This window comes from Paroedura picta, chromosome 4 (genome assembly GCF_049243985.1).
Source record: "Paroedura picta isolate Pp20150507F chromosome 4, Ppicta_v3.0, whole genome shotgun sequence".
In the NCBI taxonomy this organism is placed as follows: Eukaryota; Metazoa; Chordata; class Lepidosauria; order Squamata; family Gekkonidae; genus Paroedura; species Paroedura picta.
The window spans coordinates 50,682,640-50,702,288 of record NC_135372.1 but is presented as its reverse complement, the minus strand read 5'-3'; the positions used below and the strand labels follow the sequence as shown (position 1 = coordinate 50,702,288).

The window sequence follows — 19,649 nt, the reverse complement described above, 5'->3', positions numbered from 1 at the left end:
GTAAGGCTTAAAGAGGTCCTACCAGAATTGGGTGCACCCTAGAACATATTCAAAGCATTCCACTGAAGTGTGAATCCCCTAAGACAGCAGTCCCCAACCTTCTTCTGGTCGGGGACCGCCTCCGGGGGTGGGGGAGAGCCAGCGGCCCGGCTGCCGCAGTTGCTCATAAACGCGCATGCCCAATTGCTGCGCATGCGTGTTTTGGCCACCAGGTGGCGCTAACACGCATGCGTAGAGTTGCCACACATGCGTGTTTTGGCCACCAGGGGCGCAAACGCGCATGCGCGGCAGTTCCGCGCATGCGCGTTTGCGTAGCTGCCGCGCCGGCTGCCATGCCGGCCTCTTTCCCCCCTCTTGCTGCAGGGGGGGAGGCAGGCGCGGCTGCTGGCGGCCCGGTATGATGGCCTTTGCGGCCCGGTACCGGGCCGCGGACCAGGGTTTGGGGACCCCTGCCCTAAGAGTGACAATATTTTGTTTCCCATTTCCCAGTATTCTCATAGTAATTTCTGGTCCTAAAAGCTGTTCCACTGCTCTCGGTATTAGACATGCATGTCCCTTCCTACCAGGATAAAAGTGCAAACTGTGCTTTGGCACAAACCCCTGCTTCATCAGTACTCTTCTGGTGGCAGTTGTCTCCTATCCTTGCATAAGCAGAGTTGTGCTTTAAAATATATTGTGCCTCTTCTTCAAGGTGTTGAGCATTCTCAAGACTTTTCTAGGACATGGGAGAAAGTACAGGCCAGCACCTTTATATAAAGTTTGTGCCACTGTAGTCAAACCAATGTAAGTGCTAACACTATTATAAGCCAATGCCAACCCATAAGTTTAGGGTACCTGAAACTTTGCAGATTCCAGAGCTAATGTGAGAAGACATTCTCTCTTTCCTAAAACCATCCTCTATTTATAGCAATACTTTAGACACTGCAAAGGTAACTTTGGTGGAATGCTAAAAACAGTCTACAAGAAAAGAAACCATATTTATGGGGGTAAACATGAAGTCATAGTTCCCACATAAAATGTGTACTGCAAATTGCAAAGCACTTCATAATTCTTATCTTTTAAATCAGGGGTCGTCAACCTTTATGAGCCCACAGGCACCTTTGGAATTCTGGCATGGTATGGTGGGCACAAGCTGCAAACAGCTGGCACAAAATGCCTGTTGCAAGAGGCAGAGCCAGCCACAAAATGATTCTGATAGCTTTTCATCAGTCATATAATGAGAATTCTTGAGCTGTGGTGACAAGCTGCTGCCAGAGGAACATCTTTCATGGCCAATCAAATCTTCAGTAGCCATTCAGAAGCCTTGTTGGGCAAAAACCATACCTGGCCCCACCAACTTCCTAAAACACTTGGTGGGTACCAAAAAAGGTGTTGGCAGGCACAATGGCATCCACAAACTCCATGTGGAGGACCCCTGTTTTAAACTGTTGTAGAAATAATACTTTACTTGGCATTTTTCTTCTCTACCTTAACTTAGCCATTCATTCATGATGCAAGGACATTAACAGTACCATTTTTTTAAACACAGAAATAACACAATTTTGTGAAAAGTCATGAAACCATGTTAAAATTTGGCTGCTAAGCAGCTCAAATGAAAGCAAAAATGTTAACAGGGCAAAGTAAAGTTAATATAAATAAGAAGCTTTAACCGATAGCAGATTGTTTTAAAGTCATGCTGTAGAAGCTGGAAAGCGGGGCTGGAATTGTAAAATACAAATAATGGGGAGCAGGGAAGTACAAAATACAAAGGTGGTGATATTTTCAATTAGTTAAGCAACAAGCACGGAATAAAAAGCCAAACAAAAATAAAGACAGAAAACAAATGTTCTGGCAAGTCCAAAGTGTTCATAAGAGGAAATAAAGTTACTAGTTACTTTGTTGTCATCTTTACAGAGGAAGAGAGCGAAGATCTGCCTAAGTCAAATACCAGTTTTCGAGGAACAGCAGAGGAGGAGCTAAACAGCATATAAGCAAACAGTTATAAAGAGACTAAACACACACTTCACAAGATATTCAGTGTGAGTAACATTTATGGCTTTTTTAATTTGAAGTAAAGACCAGCTTGTAATGAGTCACATTAAAATGACACTCCACCTGGGCAACAATTATGAAACAAAGTGAAAGTTACTGAACAAACAGCAAGCTGTGTGACATTTCTACATTGCATTATCATTTGGCACAAATGACATCTGTTATAGTATCTGCCATGCTTGCAGCCATACATGACCACAGAGGTGAGAAAGCTCAGCATGAGACATGGAGTTGAAACTCTGCTCTTTGTCTGTTTTACTCAGATTTTCAACCAAAAATGAAACAGATAATTCTGAAAGCACTTAGTAATAATCTCAATGACTTTGCCAAGGTTATGAATGTCATTACTAGCTATTTATTTGTTACACAGAGTATTGTAAGCATACTTCTGGTAGCCAGTGAAAAGCACAAAATGCCACAGACAACAAGGAAGAGTCTCATTACTGAGAATTTGAAATAACAGTTTGAAGGAGACAGTTTGGCTATGATGTCTGAATCAAATTCAGGTTTGACATCCCAAACTATGGAATGTTGCAGGGCTAACGTATTGGTCTGACATCGTGGCAAACTGTGAAGTAGGGGTGTGTATTCAGATACTAACTAATCAAGATTCAAACTGAAAAGGTTCCTTTATTAATATAAAAAGTCCCAAATTGGTAAAAAACTACCTACCATCATTAATATTTCAATCTGGGAGTTATTCTCATACCACCTAGTTTAGATTTCTACAAGACTGACTCAGCAGATACATAATTGACAAGGATATTTTCTAGTCAGCAGTTATATACAAAACGTGCTATAAAACCAGATTGCACTGATACTTAGGCATTTTAAAGGGTAATTTATATCAGTTATTTATATCAAGGGCTTTGATTTGATTCCATCATAAGCAGCAACCTGTTCGCTTAGTATTCTGCTCTCTTGTGTGACACCTGCTATATTTTGCTTATTCACCAACAGACAGAAAAGGGGGGGGGAATAGGAACATATTACATTCTTCTTCCCTTCTGGACACCAGGCAGTAGCTGCCCAGCCATCACTGCAAACACTAATAGACAAACTGCCCAAACCAGATCAGATGCAAGAGTTCAATGAAAAGGACTGTAGATCTCAAGGTGTTTAATGAGAAAAGGGCTGATTGTGTCCTTAATAAAACACTGCCACTTCAACAGCTGTTATGGGGGAAAGCCATGCAAGCTTTTGGAAGTGACTCTGGCTAGGTGAAAAATGCTGAAAGAAAAACGGAACAGTAAGGTAAAAACACTGGGGTTTCTTGATGGCCTTGGAAGGGCTTCCCAAATGGGTGGGAACTCACCCACCCCTCCGAAATTGGCCAATGATAGACCTGGAGAGGGTGGGTAAGAGAGGAGCCCCAGGTAGCTGTGTACACAGCTATGCTTTTCAATCGTATTCTGCCTGATCACACCAATTCTGGGGTTTATTGAAGCCTGAAGAGTGTTTCAGGGGTTGTTCAACAGTAAAAAAAAAAGGAGAGAAACACTGGGATATAGTAAGGTAAGAACCTTAGTAAGGTAAAAAGAATATAGTTGATGGTAAAACAGTCATTAAATAAGACATCCAATGGGCCCCACCTACTTTTTTAACACTGCAAAAAGACGCAGACCATAGCCTGGCTTCTGGAAGATTACCAAAATATACTCTGGAAATGTGCTGGTGCTACTGACAATTTAGTTGACTTTTACCTTAATTTAAGAATTGCATTGTATTGTATTTTATATATATATATATTGTACACTGCCCTGAATCAGTTTGCTGGCAGGGCAGTTTAGAAGTTACATAAATAAATAAAACAAACAAAATAAAATCAAAGACCTATTGCTAAGAATCAATATATTCAGGAAGTATTAATTATTTATTACGTTTAGCTACTACTCTCCCCTAAGGCTCAGGCATTAGCTAATTTTTGGATGAGCATCTTAATGTGATATCCATAGATTAAAAATGATCAGTTCAGAATTCACTTAAATTTCCAGCTCAACAATAGCTGAGCTCACCATGGTAGATGCATGAAGCAAAAGAGGGAGGAAGACATATTATTCTGAGTCGGCTTTCCTCCCCACAGTCAGGTAGGTTCTTCAAGCATATGAAAACCGAAGCTGAAGATATGAGTTTCTGTATAATTATTCTAACAATCCTGGTTTTGTTTAGCAGTCATTTTAATAACAACAGAGGAAAATCTCTCTGTATAGTTGCAATATTTGCTACCAAAAGGAAATATTACACTGAGATTTTATTATTATGATAATGGGTAAAATTATTCAGAGTCTTTCTATTTGCAGAACATTTTTTAGGGAATATCTTTATGGTTCAAAAGTCCCTGCAACATTAAATCACTGAGATTAAAACAACAACAACCAGGAAATGGAAAAATGATTGACAGAAAAGCCCTGAGAAGAAATGGACACAAATATCAGAAAATACTGATGTGAAATAAAGATTTTCACAAAGTGCATAATCAATCTTACCTTGAGTCCTGAAGGTCTGGATAGGCACACACTCTCAAGGTTTTTGAATTGGAGCCGACAGCATACATTGTGCCACTTGGGTGAAAAGCCACAGCTCTGACAGCCTGTGTATCTTCTAGGGTGTTGATACAAATGAACTGCTTTGTTGATTTGTCATCCTATTATAAGAAAAATAGGAATATATGTGACTGTCTCTACAATTTTGCATTTTCTAGAATTCCTGAAATAAAATTTCATTTTTATTTAAGAAAAAAAATGCTTTAAATTAAAAACCTCTCTTGACGAGAACACATGGCTGTTGTGGTTATTCTATCATTGTAAGATGCTTATACTGCACAAATGGATGTAACTATAGCACAGGGCCAATTGTCAGAATATAAGCATTAGCCATAAATAAAACAAGCTTCAGTAGTTTTCTTCACAATAATGCAGTGATCTTTCTAATTGTATTAACATGACAGCTGTCCAAATGTTGGGACTAGCCAGGATAGTGGTAGAAGGGCTTCCTACCAGAAAGGCCTATGTGGTGTGTCTGTTTTAACAATACCGTACACATGAAAAACTGATGTGTGCTCCAGTGTTATGAAAACCCACATCCTTCAAGAGGATAATTAAAAATAAAAATTTATTCAACTGTTGTCACTATTACTGAACAGGAGACAGTATTTTTATCAAGTAGTCTTTTGTGTCAAACATGATACCTTCACAGTTGGGGACTTCTGGCAAATTGAAGTGTAATGCTTCATTCCATAAAGTATATAGCTGTAGTCTAACGCATGATGTAAATGACTAATGCAACCAAAAGTGGTGCCAATTTGCTTATCCAGTCCAGGAAATACCAGTAAGCTGCTACATATCCTGGGAAGTCAAAACCCAACACATTGAACAAAAAATTCAAATATTGCTTAGGGGCAATACTACTTCAGTAATAGCCTGTAAGGATGAGCATTAAAAGGGCAAGATGCAAACATTGTCTAGAGTAAACATGAAGAAAAACTCTAGTGTCTCTCTAAAAACATTCAGACAATGTTTTTATGCTAACAGGAAAATTCTAATATGACACGTTTCTACAGGGATTCCAGCTGTATCTAAAAGAGCTGAATGAGCCTCATTTCTTCATAGCAAACCGTGCTATGGAAGTCATACCTCATCACCCTTTGTTCTTGCTAGATTTCCCGGAGAATCATCATGTTGTGCCTGAATGGCAGCATGCTCTGGTATTCTGCTTTAATGCAAACAAAATTAAAACTATTACAATGAGAGACAAAGAAGATTGCATTATCTTTTGTGTGTGTCTAAAATATGAACATAATCCTTATGAAAGCATATAGAAAGCATTCAGATATCACAGCACGCCTTTTGCAGTATTCCCACAATCCCCTTCCTCGTCCCACCTTCCCCCTACTCTTGCATAGAGTTTGATTCAAAACTTCCCACTTGGCACATGCTTTTATTTAGCATGACATCAAAATGCAGGCACTTGATAAAACTGAAGTTGGTTTACTCCTCACAAACTGTTGGGTTTAGAATCCAGGGCTGAATCTGCAATTACTTGTTTTTTCCGTTGTTGATTCTGCTGAATTCAGATTGATTTGAACTCCCCCCCTCCCCCCTCAATTGAACCTGGGTCTTCCTCCTTCCTACTCCCCTGAATTGAAACAGAAAGCCTTCTGCACTTGATTGGGGAAGCTCAGAAGGTGGAGGGGGCAGTGGTCACAAAGCTGCTTTATTTTTCTTTTCCTGAACTAGTAGGGGAGGGAAGTCCAGCCTGCATTTGTCCTTTATTTCTTCTCTTTTGACTCCCTAGCCAGCAGCAGCCTCTCAGAGAATGAGGCAAATCTCTGCTTAGAGAAGTGTGAGCTTCTGGAGCACAGTCACTTTAAAACAGGACAAAAATAATAAGTCTTGGGAGGGAAGCTTTGCAACCAGGAACCAGGAAGTCTTTGAACTGACACCCAGCCAATCAGGGACAGACTGCTTTGCTACATCAGCGTTGCAGGCACAAAGTTAATTCGCAAAAAGCAGATATTTACACTTATACTGGTGGCTTTCAAAGACAGTTTTTCAAATATGGTGACTTATATCTGCTCCTGGATATCATGGGGGAAAGGTAGGGTCACCATGGATCAATCATGCATATTGCAGAGGGAAAATTTAAAGAGCCCAAAATCAAAATAGAAATCGAATTCAGTCCAGAGGGAATGGATTTATTTGGGCTGGGAGAGGATAAAAAGCCCCGTGCAGACTCGACCCTGGCTTATGTGGAATAAACTCTAATTTGACTTAGAAGCTTGCACCTGAGAAAGTCATGTGCAAGTGCAGCAACAAATTAGGCTTGTGTCTGATGACCATTTCAGTGATAGCCTGTTGTGATGTCTGAATATAGTCTCATTCTAAAGAAAATGACAGAAAAAAATACATTAGCAAACATATAAAACCCTTTCTCAGGGACAGTCTCCTTCCTGAATTTTTTTCTCATGCTGTTATTTTTATGCTGTCTCATTGAGAGCGCATGAAGCAGCATTCTGTGAAAAATTAAACAGAAGTTTCTTTTGAAGAAAAGGGGTTTGCAGTCAAAACATACCCAGTGCATTTCAGTCAACTGCTCCCTATTACTTATCCCACCCTCCCCAAGTACTAGCCGGCATTTTCTTCTCATTCTAAATTGACTCATTTATAAGGATGGAAACTTGATGTTCTGCCAATTCTTTAACAATAAGTTGATTTTTTCCTTAGTTATCTGGAAGATCAGGTGATCATTTTATTTTCTTTTTTAATGACAGTAAAAGCTAGCCTCTAAGGGCTATCAATAATATTGATTCATTTTTAGAAATAAAATGAGAGAATCCAATATTTGGTTTTAACCACAAGGCAAGAATGCTCCATTTCTCTGTCACCGCCACCACAAATGCAGAAAGAGGTGCTTTGTATGTACTTTCTTCTGTCAGTTGCTGCTTTTTTCTTGCTATGCCACTTGTGGTCTTTTTGGAGAGTGTCTTAAAAATGTTAATGGCTGCTATGGTGCTACAGTACAATTCTGTTTTAACACTCTATTGTCACAGTCTACTAGATATCTGAATTTCCAGCTTTCAATAAAAGAGCATCTAGCCCTATTCATTGTGCATAATGAAAAAGGCCTGAGATTTTAAAGAGAGTGGAGAATGTGGAGGAACCAAACTGTAGCAATACAACATGTTACAACATTACTGTGCTACAGTACAGTGGCATTTAATGTTTTTTTTTTTTTTAAAGAAAAGCCCTCTGGTGGCATGGCAGGGAAAATGACAGCCAAGACAGAGGGGCTTTTTGCACGCCTTCAAAATAGCACAATGGTTGCCAATTGAAAACGCTACTGATTTGCTGTTTTGCACAACGTCGTCGACAATCTGCCACACACCTGAAACCAATCTGCAAAAAGCGCTTCCTTGTAGCGCTTTCAGGGAAATCCCCAAAAGTGGATTCACCCTCCGGAAAGCGATACACTCCTGCAACCAATCTGCAACACTAGCGAAAAAGACCTGTGCGTTAACATTGTTGCGGTTTCTTCAAAGTCCCTCCTCCTGAGCCTGTCCTCCAAACTTCCGGCGAACTGTTCGCCATTTTTTTTTTCTCCGAGCGAGCGGGGATAACGCACCAGCGAGCCTCTTTCAGTTTAGAGGCTTCCCTGGCTTCAGTCCCTCCCCTTCAGTCACTAAGCACACACATTTTACACATTCATTCAGCCGAAAATCGGGCCCGTGAGAGGGGGGGAGGGGGGGATTTTTTTTTTCACTCGGAGGCAGCGTGGCCACGATCAAATGACAGCTCAAACAGAGGCTTCCCCGGCTTCAGTCCCTCCCCTTCAGTCACTAAGCACACACATTTTACACATTCATTCAGCCGAAAATCGGGCCCGTGAGAGGGGGGGGGAGGGGGGATTTTTTTTTCCACTCGGAGGCAGCGTGGCCACGATCAAATGACAGCTCAAACAGAGGCTTCCCCGGCTTCAGTCCCTCCCCTTCAGTCACTAAGCACACACATTTTACACATTCATTCAGCCGAAAATCGGGCCCGTGAGAGGGGGGGAGGGGGGGATTTTTTTTTTTCACTCGGAGGCAGCGTGGCCACGATCAAATGACAGCTCAAACAGAGGCTTCCCCGGCTTCAGTCACTAAGCACACTTCAGTCACTAAGCACACTACTAAGCAGTCACTTTATTTTTTACACAGTCATTCAGCCGAAAATCGGGCCCGTGAGGGGGGGGGGTTTCACTCGGAGGCAGCGTGGCCACGATCAAACGACAGCTCAAACACCCCAGGCAGCTGGATGGGTCTCTCCGTTGCAACGAATCTACACAGATTCGTTACAATGGGTGTGTGTTTTTTTTTAAAAAAAACCTTTCTTAAAGGGAAAGGGGCTGTTTGGGAGCATGCTAACGGCTGCCCATTGGCTGCTTGACGGCCAGGGGCGGGATGAGCTCGGCAATAGCGCTTCCTTTCTAGCGATTTCTGCAGAGACCGGAAGCCTGTGGGAAACGCTACAAAACGCAACTGGATACCACTACAAAGGCAGGTATGCATAACAACGAATTCCACTATTTTAAATGGCGATTTTTCATTCAGTGACCAATTTGCTACAAAGATCCCGGTGCGTAAAGCCCCAGAGTGATGGAAGTAAAACAGACCACTGAAAATGCACGTTTTATTATTCAGACGGCTTCCTAGAGGACTTAGACCATGCATCTTGACAGACTGTACCGAGTCTGGTTTGAGAAACAACATACCAGAGCAGCCTTGAGAGGGCCTTGAAGGCCACAGCAAGTGAATGCTCAGATGAAAAACAACACACATACCAGGGCTGCAGTTTGGAAGCCAAGGCAGAAAAACACCTCCATACGAATTCAATCTTTGGATAGTATCTTTCAGTTTAGCTGCTATTAAGTTTTGGTTGGGATTTGGGATGTGGTTTTAAAAAAATACTCCAGAAAATGTAGAAGTGAGGCACAAGATATCATAAAAACAGCTGTACATTAAATCCACACTAATCTTCAGTTATCAAGCAGCACTGAAATATATGAAATGTTCCCATCACTTACGTTTGATTCCCATGGACAGGTGATTCTTCGAGTGAAGATATTTGAGTCGTAGAGCCAAGTTTACGAGGTGTGCTTGTATTAATGTTTGCGTTATCATTTGTTATTCTCTGACTAGAATCTGGAGGGTTGGATACACTTCCTTTGCTCCCATTGCAATGCTGGTTTAGCGTCTGCACATCATTTCCCAAACTGTCCATACCAATGTTTAATTCCCCCAGCTTCTGAATAGACCTGACAGATGAAATACTGAAATTATTAACAGTTATGGTGTGACTAAATACAGTTGTTGTCAACTGTGATAAGGAGTGTATTAGTTTTCAGGATTAAGGAAAGCAATAAGAAGTACCTGTATTCCTATAGAAAGCCAAACAAAACAATACACTATAGGTGGACCTTGCAATATACACAAAGAAAATTTTAGGAAACTTTCCTTTGTAAAAGAAACTTTAACCTAATTTCCTTTTTGTGACAAACCCCATTTAATTTTAATGACAGTATACTGAGACCAAAGTGAAAGCATAATGAAACCAAAGTAAGATTAGATTGTAATTTGTTAAAAAAAATTGCTTAATCTTAATCACATCTCTTAATCTTAATAAACCAACGACAACCTGTTAAGAAACTGCTCTGTAAGATTCTGTTGCGGGTCTGGACCATCTTCTTGGTTTACCCCTCCTTCTAACAACATTTGCTGATATAGTTGCCTTTGTTGCTCCTTCTGCTCTAGATGTTGCTGATATCGCAACCGCTGTCTGTAATATTCTTGAAATTGCTCGGTTGAATCACGAAGCTAGACAAGATTAGACATAATTAAGTGTTGTAAAAACATTAGCTATTATAATTCTCAATAACCTTTATTTATCCTTACTCTACCCCAACAAGACCGAAGCCCAAAACACCCCCTTGCACACACTGGTGTAATACTTTAAACATTTGTTCGCATCTGCACATTTTTCCTGGCTGCTTCCTGCCAAAGAATCATCTGGGAAACAAACATTAGAATTTTATTAGCATAAAAATAGTTTTTCCAGACACCTATGATCCCAGGATCTTAAAATGCTTTATTTGGAGGAAATCTCCCATAAGCAGACAAAAACAATTTAAATGACACATCATGGGCAAGTATTCACTCCCATGATTTCTAAGAGTATCTTTGCTAGTTCCCTGTGCTTGTCAATGGACCAGTGAACCAACAAGGACACTTGCGCATAGTTGGGGGGTAAGTGGGAGAAGAAAAGAAAGTGAGAATGGGGAATTTAGACAGTGACTCCCAAGAACCTACAGCAGTCTTTTTCTAGTTTTTTACTATTGAGAAACCCCTGAAACATTCTTCTGGCTTGGAGAAACCTCAGAAGTAGTACAATCATGCAGAATATGGTTGGAATTATAGGGATCTTCTCCCCACCAGGTCCATCATTGGCCATTTAAGCAGGAGTGGGGCAGTCGACGTGACCACATATGGTCATATCACCCAATAACTGCTTAACACATTTTAATATATATATATATATATATATAATTAATTAACTCCCACCCATTCAGGAAACCCTCCCAGGGTTGTCAGGAAACCCTGGTTGAGAAAGCCAGATTTGGAGTATCCTGGAGAAAATAAGAATTGGTGTCAGACACATTGTGTGCATCCTCTGCTTTAAACAAATACCAGCATGTACTTCTGCATTTTGCTGGATTAACTTCGTACGGTACTGATGCAGAGAAGCAGTCTGTCCCTGATTGGTTGGGCGTCAGTTCAAAGACTTCCCAGTTCCCCATTGCATGGCTTTCCTCCCAAGACTTATTTTGCCCTGTTTTAAAGTGACTGAGCTCCAGAAGCCCACACTTCTTTCAGCAGAGATTTGCCTGGTCCTCTGTGAGGCTGCTGCTGGCTCCACCCCTCTCCCCCATTCCTGAAAAGAAAGAAGCAAGCACCTTCAACTCCTCCTCTGGCTTGCTCTGGCTAATAAAGCACTCTTTAATAGCTGGACTTCAACTGAAGCAATTTTTACTGTTTTTTTATCGGCATGGTAGAGTGCCTTGCAGAAAAATGTTAGTAAGCTAAAACACCATATTTTTCTGCTCCTTACTAAATTAGAATGAGCCTCTTGTGGCGCAGAGTGGTAAGGCAGCCGTCTGAAAGCTTTGCCCATGAGGCTGGGAGTTCAATCCCAGCAGCCGGCTCAAGGTTGACTCAGCCTTCCATCCTTCCGAGGTCGGTAAAATGAGTACCCAGCTTGCTGGGGGGTAAACAGTAATGACTGGGGAAGGCACTGGCAAACCACCCCGTATTGAGTCTGCCATGAAAACGCTAGAGGGCATCACCCCAGGGGTCAGACATGACTCGGTGCTTGCACAGGGGATACCTTTACCTTTACCTTACTAAATTAGATATGCACACCCACCACATGTACACACAAGAACGCCCTTAAAAATCACCATGTTGCCCATTAGTTTCTCTCACAACAAACTCAGTGTTGTAGCAAAAGAAGACAAGTTACAGGCCCTCACTTGGAAGCCATAAAAACATTACCTCATTTTTTTCTTGCTTGACTGGTCCTGGACTGGTCTGTGCTCCATTTACTGGCTCTTTGTCTGGGACTGAGTTCTGGCACATGGTCTCATTGCCAGAGGAAGGCTGAGAATCCACAGGAGTGTCACTTCTTTAACAGTAAAAAAGACAAAAAGGGGATTCAACTTCTTTCTGTTGAACATCTTATATGGATTTGCATTTAAACATGTATAAAACAAATCTCACAAGCTTAGGGCAGAAAAGGCTGTCTACAAATATAACATTTCCTAAATTCATAGCCTTTGCTGTCACTAAATGACAGGCAACGGATACAATTAACTTGCCTTAGAATTACAGAATAAGAAGACTGGGTACAGAGAAGATGATACAAAAAGGGCAATGAAGAACTGTAACTCTACTAACTACGATTAGCCACTACACCACACTGGCTCTCACACAAGTCATGTGAATGTGTTCTGCTCCCAATTGTGCCCTTGCTGTCCTTTGTGCCCAGGAGTACCTACACCATGGTTTCGTGAAACCCTGGAGTTTCTTGATGGCCATTGAACAGTTTCCCAAATGGGTAGACGTTCATACATACAAAACATTTATTGGGTGATATGACCATATATGGTCATGTTGACCTGCCCTTCCTCTCAAAATGGCCAATGATTGGCTTGGAGTGGGTGGGAAGGGAAGGGGCACTGGGTGGACACATGTACTCAGCTGTGCTTCCCAACCATATTCTGCACAATCGCACCACTTCTGGATTTTCTCGAAGCCTAAAGAACGTTTCAGGGGTAAAATGGTTAAAAAGTTGAGAAAGACTGATCTACACGTCAACTGTATCCACTCCTTCAAGTCTTTCTATGAACCTTGTTTAGTGAAGTCATTAGCTTTGTCTTCGTTTCTTTGAATAACTATAACCAAACTTAATGCATGTTCCTTCCAATACTACCTGTCTCTCCTTAGATAGATCTTGTGTCATATGTTGTTTAGGGCAGGAACGTGCCTTTTTTTCTTTTGTAAAGCACATATACGTGTAGGTTGTAATGAATACAGTACTCTGGTTCATCTTGGAGGAAGACCTCAGTGTCAGAGTTGGAGACACTGGTTCAACAGTTGCTGGTTAGGAAATAGGCAAAGAATTTAAAGGCGGGGCCTACTCAGGTACTTTAGAGTAATATTTTAAGAACTTCTCCGAGTTCTAAACTGAGAACTGAAAAAGGATGAGGATTTAACATTTACGTGCCCCGGAGTGCAACTTACCGTTCAGGTGACTCTTCATAAATGCTGTGGCAGTCTGTGTTCTCCAGAATTAGACTTCGAGTAAGATTCTGTACTCCTGGATAATGGAAGTTAGCAAAAGAGTGGGACATAGGAGATGTTTTTGTTCCAAGGTCTGTGATGCGCTTATCATTTGTTAATCCACATGAGAGTCCATCTAAAGCAGGATTTAAGGAACGGGTCATATATGCGTCAGCAGATTGTGGCCTTCTCATGGGGGATGACGGGTAAGGAGAAAGTTTGCTGATAAGGGGTGTCAAAAGGTCAGCATAGGCAGCTTTTGTAGGTTTTAGGAGTTTATCAACATGAATGTTAAGCATCTTTTGTTCAAAAGCACAAGAAAACACAGTAGAGGGAAGATTCTGAAGCCATGACAACAAGCTAAGGTCCAAATCATCACACCCATTACCACATAAAAGGTCAATGCCGAGCAACACTTCGCTCTCTGTAATTTCCTCTCCTGTTGCTTTACTCTGACAGAACTCCACACAACATTCATACAGTAGCCCCTTCATCACAAGTTGAAACAAGCGATTGTTGCTTGCTTTAAAGCCAGCCTCACTTAGTTTTCTGTCAGCAGGAATGAATTCTGCCACCATGACACAAGCCTCTTCAAAGCAGTGGACTCGGGCAGTGCTGGGGTTCCAGTCTTTGAATTCTGCGTGGTTGGTCAGACGAGGCAATGTGAGAAGTAAACACAGTTTGCTATAGTCATCTTTAGAAGGACAATATTCTTCTAAAGCGTGTAGGCACTGCACAGCTTCTTGCATTGTAAATTCCAGCTGCAACAGAAAAGAGCATCCCTGATTAAGGCTAAATCCCTTAATTTTATAGTTCGTGGCTGTGTAAAAGTACAACCAGATAATTCCCTCAACTGTTCAGCTGCTCTTAATATTGGTTTCATTTTTAATATTTCAGCCTAGCTTTTCAGATGTGAGGGCAACTTCCACTTATTTTACCAATGTAGTACAACTCAATGTAATGTTTTTCTACAGAGGCTCTGGTAACTTGCAATAAATGTTATACTTATTCACTGTGGCACTAGGTAAAATGCTATTTTGTTCACCATTTATTGGCAGAAGCAATTCTGCACAAGGAATCCCTGCTCCAGTGGGCATAATATGGTAGATGTATCCAATATGGTAGCTGAATATTTCAAACCACAGATCAGCTCCTGTTGTGGTACACTAACATGCATGCTCTCATATTTCAGGAATCACTGCATCACTACAGACCTCACTTTAACGTTAAAATTTTATATATACTTCACATTCAATGTTCTATATTTTGTATAATTATGAACAAGAGGCAAGGCTGCTAAAAAGTATATTTTATAGTCTTGACATGCACAGAGTTAGTGCCTTACATGCTGAGGCTCATCTTCGGCAGACATTGCATTATTTACACATAACGCTTCTAAAAACTTCTGCTTCAGGATGATATAGCGAAACCTGCACATAAGACAAAAAATCCAAATGAGTATAGGCACAGTAAATTTAACTAATATGAAATATATGAAACTAACTGCATCCTGCAATTCCTGATCATAATAGTGACAGCTTTGCTTAAAGTTCTGTTTTGCTTCTATTTAAAGTAATGACATCTCACTCTGAAAACTTCGATATGCAGTTCTTATGGAGTTCATTCACCAAGAGGTTTTGCAGGAGAAAGAAGTAAAGCTGCCACACTATCCTAAAGTTATTTTTAAAATAATACAAAGGTTATAGTGTTCCATAACTGAAATAACTGTAATGGGATAATGGAGGCTGTAATTACATGTTTTCCAATATTCTATGTAAATATATTGGAAGCTTGTTTTTTACCTTTTCTTGTCAAATTTGTCCATACACTCAAGAGGCTGGATGAACTGAAGAACCTCATCCCACTGACCATCAAGGATCAACTGCCTTAAGAAGGTTGAGAAAATTTATTGAATTACGCTGAACTTTTTCTTTTATATTAACCAAAGCATGCTTACAACTGCAGCAGCTGACCTGTAAGCTTTTACAAAAGTTAATGCTCTGGAAAGCACTTAATAAGATTATCTTCTCATTTAAATAGATAAAAGTAAAACCTAATCTTTATAAATAACATGCCCATGTGGCACTAAACACTGTTCTGAAAACAGACAGCCAACATGCATATCTGACAAGTAGCACGGATGACTCTTCAGTGGGCTCTTTTGCCTTATAGTATTTAATAATTTCTTCTACAGTGCTCTGTTATTTCGCAATCCAAAGACTAACAGATTTTGTAGATTTTAAACCCATTTTAGTTGTGTAGATAGTGTCATATCAGCTTAAAAAAATTTCCTCATGAAATACCCCAAAGTGACCAAATTGTGTCAAAATGAGCACAGATGTGCCAAAATTGTACTGAGATAAAATGGACACTTTTCAATTCATTATAGACTGACTGTAATGCCTCTGTGATGGGCAGTTTCACTCCCAGAACAAACCTCTTCAACTAGCAAACACACACACACATGTACAAAAATACATTACAGCTATAACGTTATAAAAGAAAATGTTTAGATTTGATTTTTAAAGTATTTCAAAATGATTCTATACCTGTATCTGTTTTATAACTTTAACTTCCCACTTACACATGAAAATTAGTAAGCAGGCTAATGAAATATTTATCTGAACATCTGTTCCTGTGATCTGTCCCTGGTACAATAAAAAGTACAGAAAAGTAGGTGGAATGAGGTTTATTTCCAAGTTAGCATGCACACGATTCTTTTCTAAACATATATTTAGCCATTTCAAATAATCTTTGTTATGCTATTTTGTACAGAGTAGTACTAGCTGAGATAATGTTGGGCAGCAGAAAAACCTGCAAATTAAAACAGATCGGTCAACAACATATTTACTTATTAAGTGTTTCACATGATTGCAATTTAAATCACTTAATTCATAGTAGTTAACCTTCATGACATTAATATGTCCAGGCCCTATACTTTTCTGATGCTTAATAGGGCTGTGGATAAAGATTATTCAGTGCTTATCTAGCACACATAGAAATGTATAATGAGGCAGTCAATGAAAAGTCATGCCCATGATGGATGACAGCAGTCAGAGTTATAGTGCAAAGTCTTAGCATTAGTCAGCAATCACTCAGACTGTCCATATTAAAATCACCATTTCTACCTTAAGAAAAGCATATCATCTGAGAACAGTCCATTAATTACTCCACTTTCTTTCTCCAGAGCCAGCATACTGATATGAAGTTTTCTTGAATTCAAAAAATCCAGTATCAGTTTGACTATTTCAGCTTCTTTTACATTCACTGTCTCTTCTGCCGTCATTGTGGAAGACTGAAAAGCAAAGAAAATAACTGTATTTCAATATAAACTGGGGGAATCTGCTGTTCATAAATCATGTCAGCAAATGTTAAATATTGTTACATTAATTTAAACAAGGCAAAATATAATATAATAGAATTTGCTGTCTGCCCTAAGTAGTAAAGTTTATAAAGTTTAATACACCATCACTAATAAATAATAATCCAAACTTGATGCAAGCTTCCTAAGTTTATATATTACGGTTAAGCATCCCCTTTCTAATAATTCAGGACAATTGTACGCTTATAATTGACCGTTACAAAAACACAAATAAAATCAATTGAAAGTGACTGCTATAAAAGCCTTTCTTGGCCTTGGACCCTTATATCTGCAAGACTGGCTCTTCTCCCATTGCCTGCCACAATAACTTTACTCATCCAAGCAGAGGCTTCTACAGGTGCCACTCTGAAAACTGGAAAGATCAACAACTGCCTCTACGCATGCACTCTGTTGTGGCTTTCACTTTGTGGAATGGTCTACCTGAGAAAGTCAGGAAGGATTCCAGCCTTCTGTAATTCCAAGAACTATATAAAACAGAATGGAATTTTATGAAGGTAATAGGTCTACATGATAATGGACTGATTCAGGAAGATCCTTTAATAAATGAAATGGCTATTTTTAGCTCCCTTTCTGTTTTCTGGAGGTGAGAAATAAACTGGGAAAGAGGGTGGGGGGCAGGTGATTGAGCAGCCTTCTCCCGATCATACAGGGGTCCCAGCACCTTGTTTTTGAGCCAACCATTAACACGAAATGTATTTTTGGGCTCCAGGGATCATGTGCAGCCTCTCAAGAATCCACCGAGGCACAAATAAAGTTAAAAAAAATACAAATCCCAGAAAAGTGGGGGGAATACTTTATCACACTGGCATTTCTCCATAGCAATTCGGCATTGCTGATTTTTATTAAAAATGCATCTGTGTTGTGGCATTACTCCATAGCAATGCGGAAGTGCCTTTAAAAAAAATTAACTTTGGGGCTGGAGGGGGGAGAAAGTTTCAGTCCATGAGAGAACTGCTGTGCTGTGATTGGTGGCTTGCTGTGATTGACAAGTGAAGGAGTAGAGGGAGAAGTTAGTTTTGCTTTCCCTTGCAGCCTCATCAGGAGGCAAAAAGCTGCAACAAGGCAGAAGGAGAATGCGGGAACGGTCTCACAAGGAGGGCTGCAAACACGAGATTTACCATCCCACATTTGCAAGCAGGAAGCCACTTGTGCTTTGCCCTTCCATACAGAAATGGTCCAGAAATCATAAAAGGAGTGCCTGCAGCTTTAAGCAACAGATTCCCTCAGTGGTTGTTGCTGGGCAACCACAGTATTCCAGGAACATTCTGTCAGTAAAAGGCAGAGCTTTTAAGAGAAGACTCATTAGGGCCAGGCCTAACTACAGTTGGGAAGTTCCTGGAGAATTTGTGGTGGAGTCTGAGGAATACACAGAGTGGTAAAATAGCACTCAGTGGGTAAAGAGTTACCAGGCAAGACTATATTTAAAATGTTACACGTGAGTTCTAAAAAAAGATGTTAAATAAACTATTTGAAAATTTTATTTGATTATGGCAATATATGTAACAAATTTCTTTGTCTAGCAGGCAATAAGCTTCCGTTAGTTTGCTTTTTCCCACTATGCAATTTGTATAAGATTGGTGACTGGCAGCCAGTTCCCATCATGTGTACACATAGAAAAACAAGCTCATGCACTGCCAGAATATCTGGTTAGGGGAAGTAGTCTCCTATAAAATTCTTCTGCATTATTTTCTAAGAAGGTAGTATTCAGCATTCTTATCACACAGGTAATTGACAGGGAAAATTCATTCTATAGAGCAGTGGCCCCCAACCTTTCTGAGGTCAGGGACCGCCTCCGGTGGTGAGGGGAGAGCCGATGGCCTGGGTGCTGCGCACACGCGCGGTAGCTACACACAAACGCGCACATGCAGTTGCCACACGTGCACATTTTCATCACCAGGGGGCGCTAGCGCACATTCACGCAGTTGCTGCGCATGCGCGCTTTCGCCACAAGGGGCGCAAACGCGCATGCACGGCAACTGCGTGTTTGCATTGCCGGCGTGCCGGAGGCCGTGCCTGCCTCTTCCCTTCCTTCTCTCTGTGGGGAGGGAGGGAGGCAGGCGCGGCTGCCGGCGGCCCGGTACCAAGCCATGGACCGGGGTTGATGACCCCCGCTATAGAGCACAGGTTGACTACCCCTGCTATAGAGAATGCGTTCACTAGGCCTCTGCTGCCCTCCAAGCTCTGGAGTTCACCAGGGGCCTTCTGTGGCTTAGAGCCTGGACTCAGTTGGAACTCATTGTGTTCTGCCGTTGAGGACTAGGACCACTGACTAGGACCACTCAGCAAAGCTTAGAGCCTGTTGCCCCCGTGGGATCGCCATTACAGTCACAACCTCAGTCATAGTAAGCCAAGGAACTTCTAGAGCCTCTTGTGCCTGCCTTGATCAACAAGCACCTTTGATAGGCAAATAGCTAATCCCCTTTTACATCCTTTCTGATCAGCCAGCCAGTAGTAATAGTAGCCAACAATTATGTATCTATTTCTATTGGAAACTGCCTGGGGAAGACATTCTCTCTCCTTTTCTCCTCCCCTCCAGTTGTTGAGCCCCCCTCCCAAACTGCTATGTTGGCAAATACAGTGTGTTTATCATGACTGTACAGCTGTGGGCAATGGGAGCTGCTCCAGGACACCAGAGACTGTTCCAGGTCCAACAGCAGTGGGCAATTCTGGGAACCATTTTGTGCTTGGAGTAGTTCTCAGTCAGCATTGACATTGCAACAAGGCTCAGAGATGGGTGTTGGGGTCTGGAGCGACACAAAACTTGCTGATGGGGAAAGATGGGGTCCCCCATGAATCTCATAGGCTCCCCACTTATTATTATGATTTAGTAAAAAAGCCACATTGTATGTGTGTGCATGTGTATGA

The 19,649-nt window shown here is 41.0% G+C and overlaps 1 protein-coding gene across 4 annotated transcripts in view; it reads right to left on the bottom strand.

The window, feature by feature from the left end:
- Window positions 1-19,649, bottom strand: part of WDR47 (WD repeat domain 47) — a 45,031-nt gene that overhangs the window by 11,973 nt on the left and 13,409 nt on the right. Inside the window, exons 2-11 of one of the 4 annotated variants that reach the window (XM_077332792.1) lie at window positions 16,531-16,697; window positions 15,205-15,288; window positions 14,748-14,832; window positions 13,364-14,163; window positions 12,116-12,245; window positions 10,203-10,381; window positions 9,592-9,822; window positions 5,664-5,742; window positions 4,518-4,675; window positions 1,875-1,955 (exon numbers count right to left, since the gene is read on the bottom strand). In XM_077332792.1, coding sequence (XP_077188907.1) covers window positions 1,875-1,955; window positions 4,518-4,675; window positions 5,664-5,742; window positions 9,592-9,822; window positions 10,203-10,381; window positions 12,116-12,245; window positions 13,364-14,163; window positions 14,748-14,832; window positions 15,205-15,288; window positions 16,531-16,688 — 1,985 coding nt within the window. In that variant the 5' untranslated portion in view covers window positions 16,689-16,697. The remainder of the gene's footprint in view (window positions 1-1,874; window positions 1,956-4,517; window positions 4,676-5,663; window positions 5,743-9,591; window positions 9,823-10,202; window positions 10,382-12,115; window positions 12,246-13,363; window positions 14,164-14,747; window positions 14,833-15,204; window positions 15,289-16,530; window positions 16,698-19,649) is intronic. The other 3 variants (XM_077332793.1, XM_077332794.1, XM_077332795.1) reach the window with 3 other exon arrangements.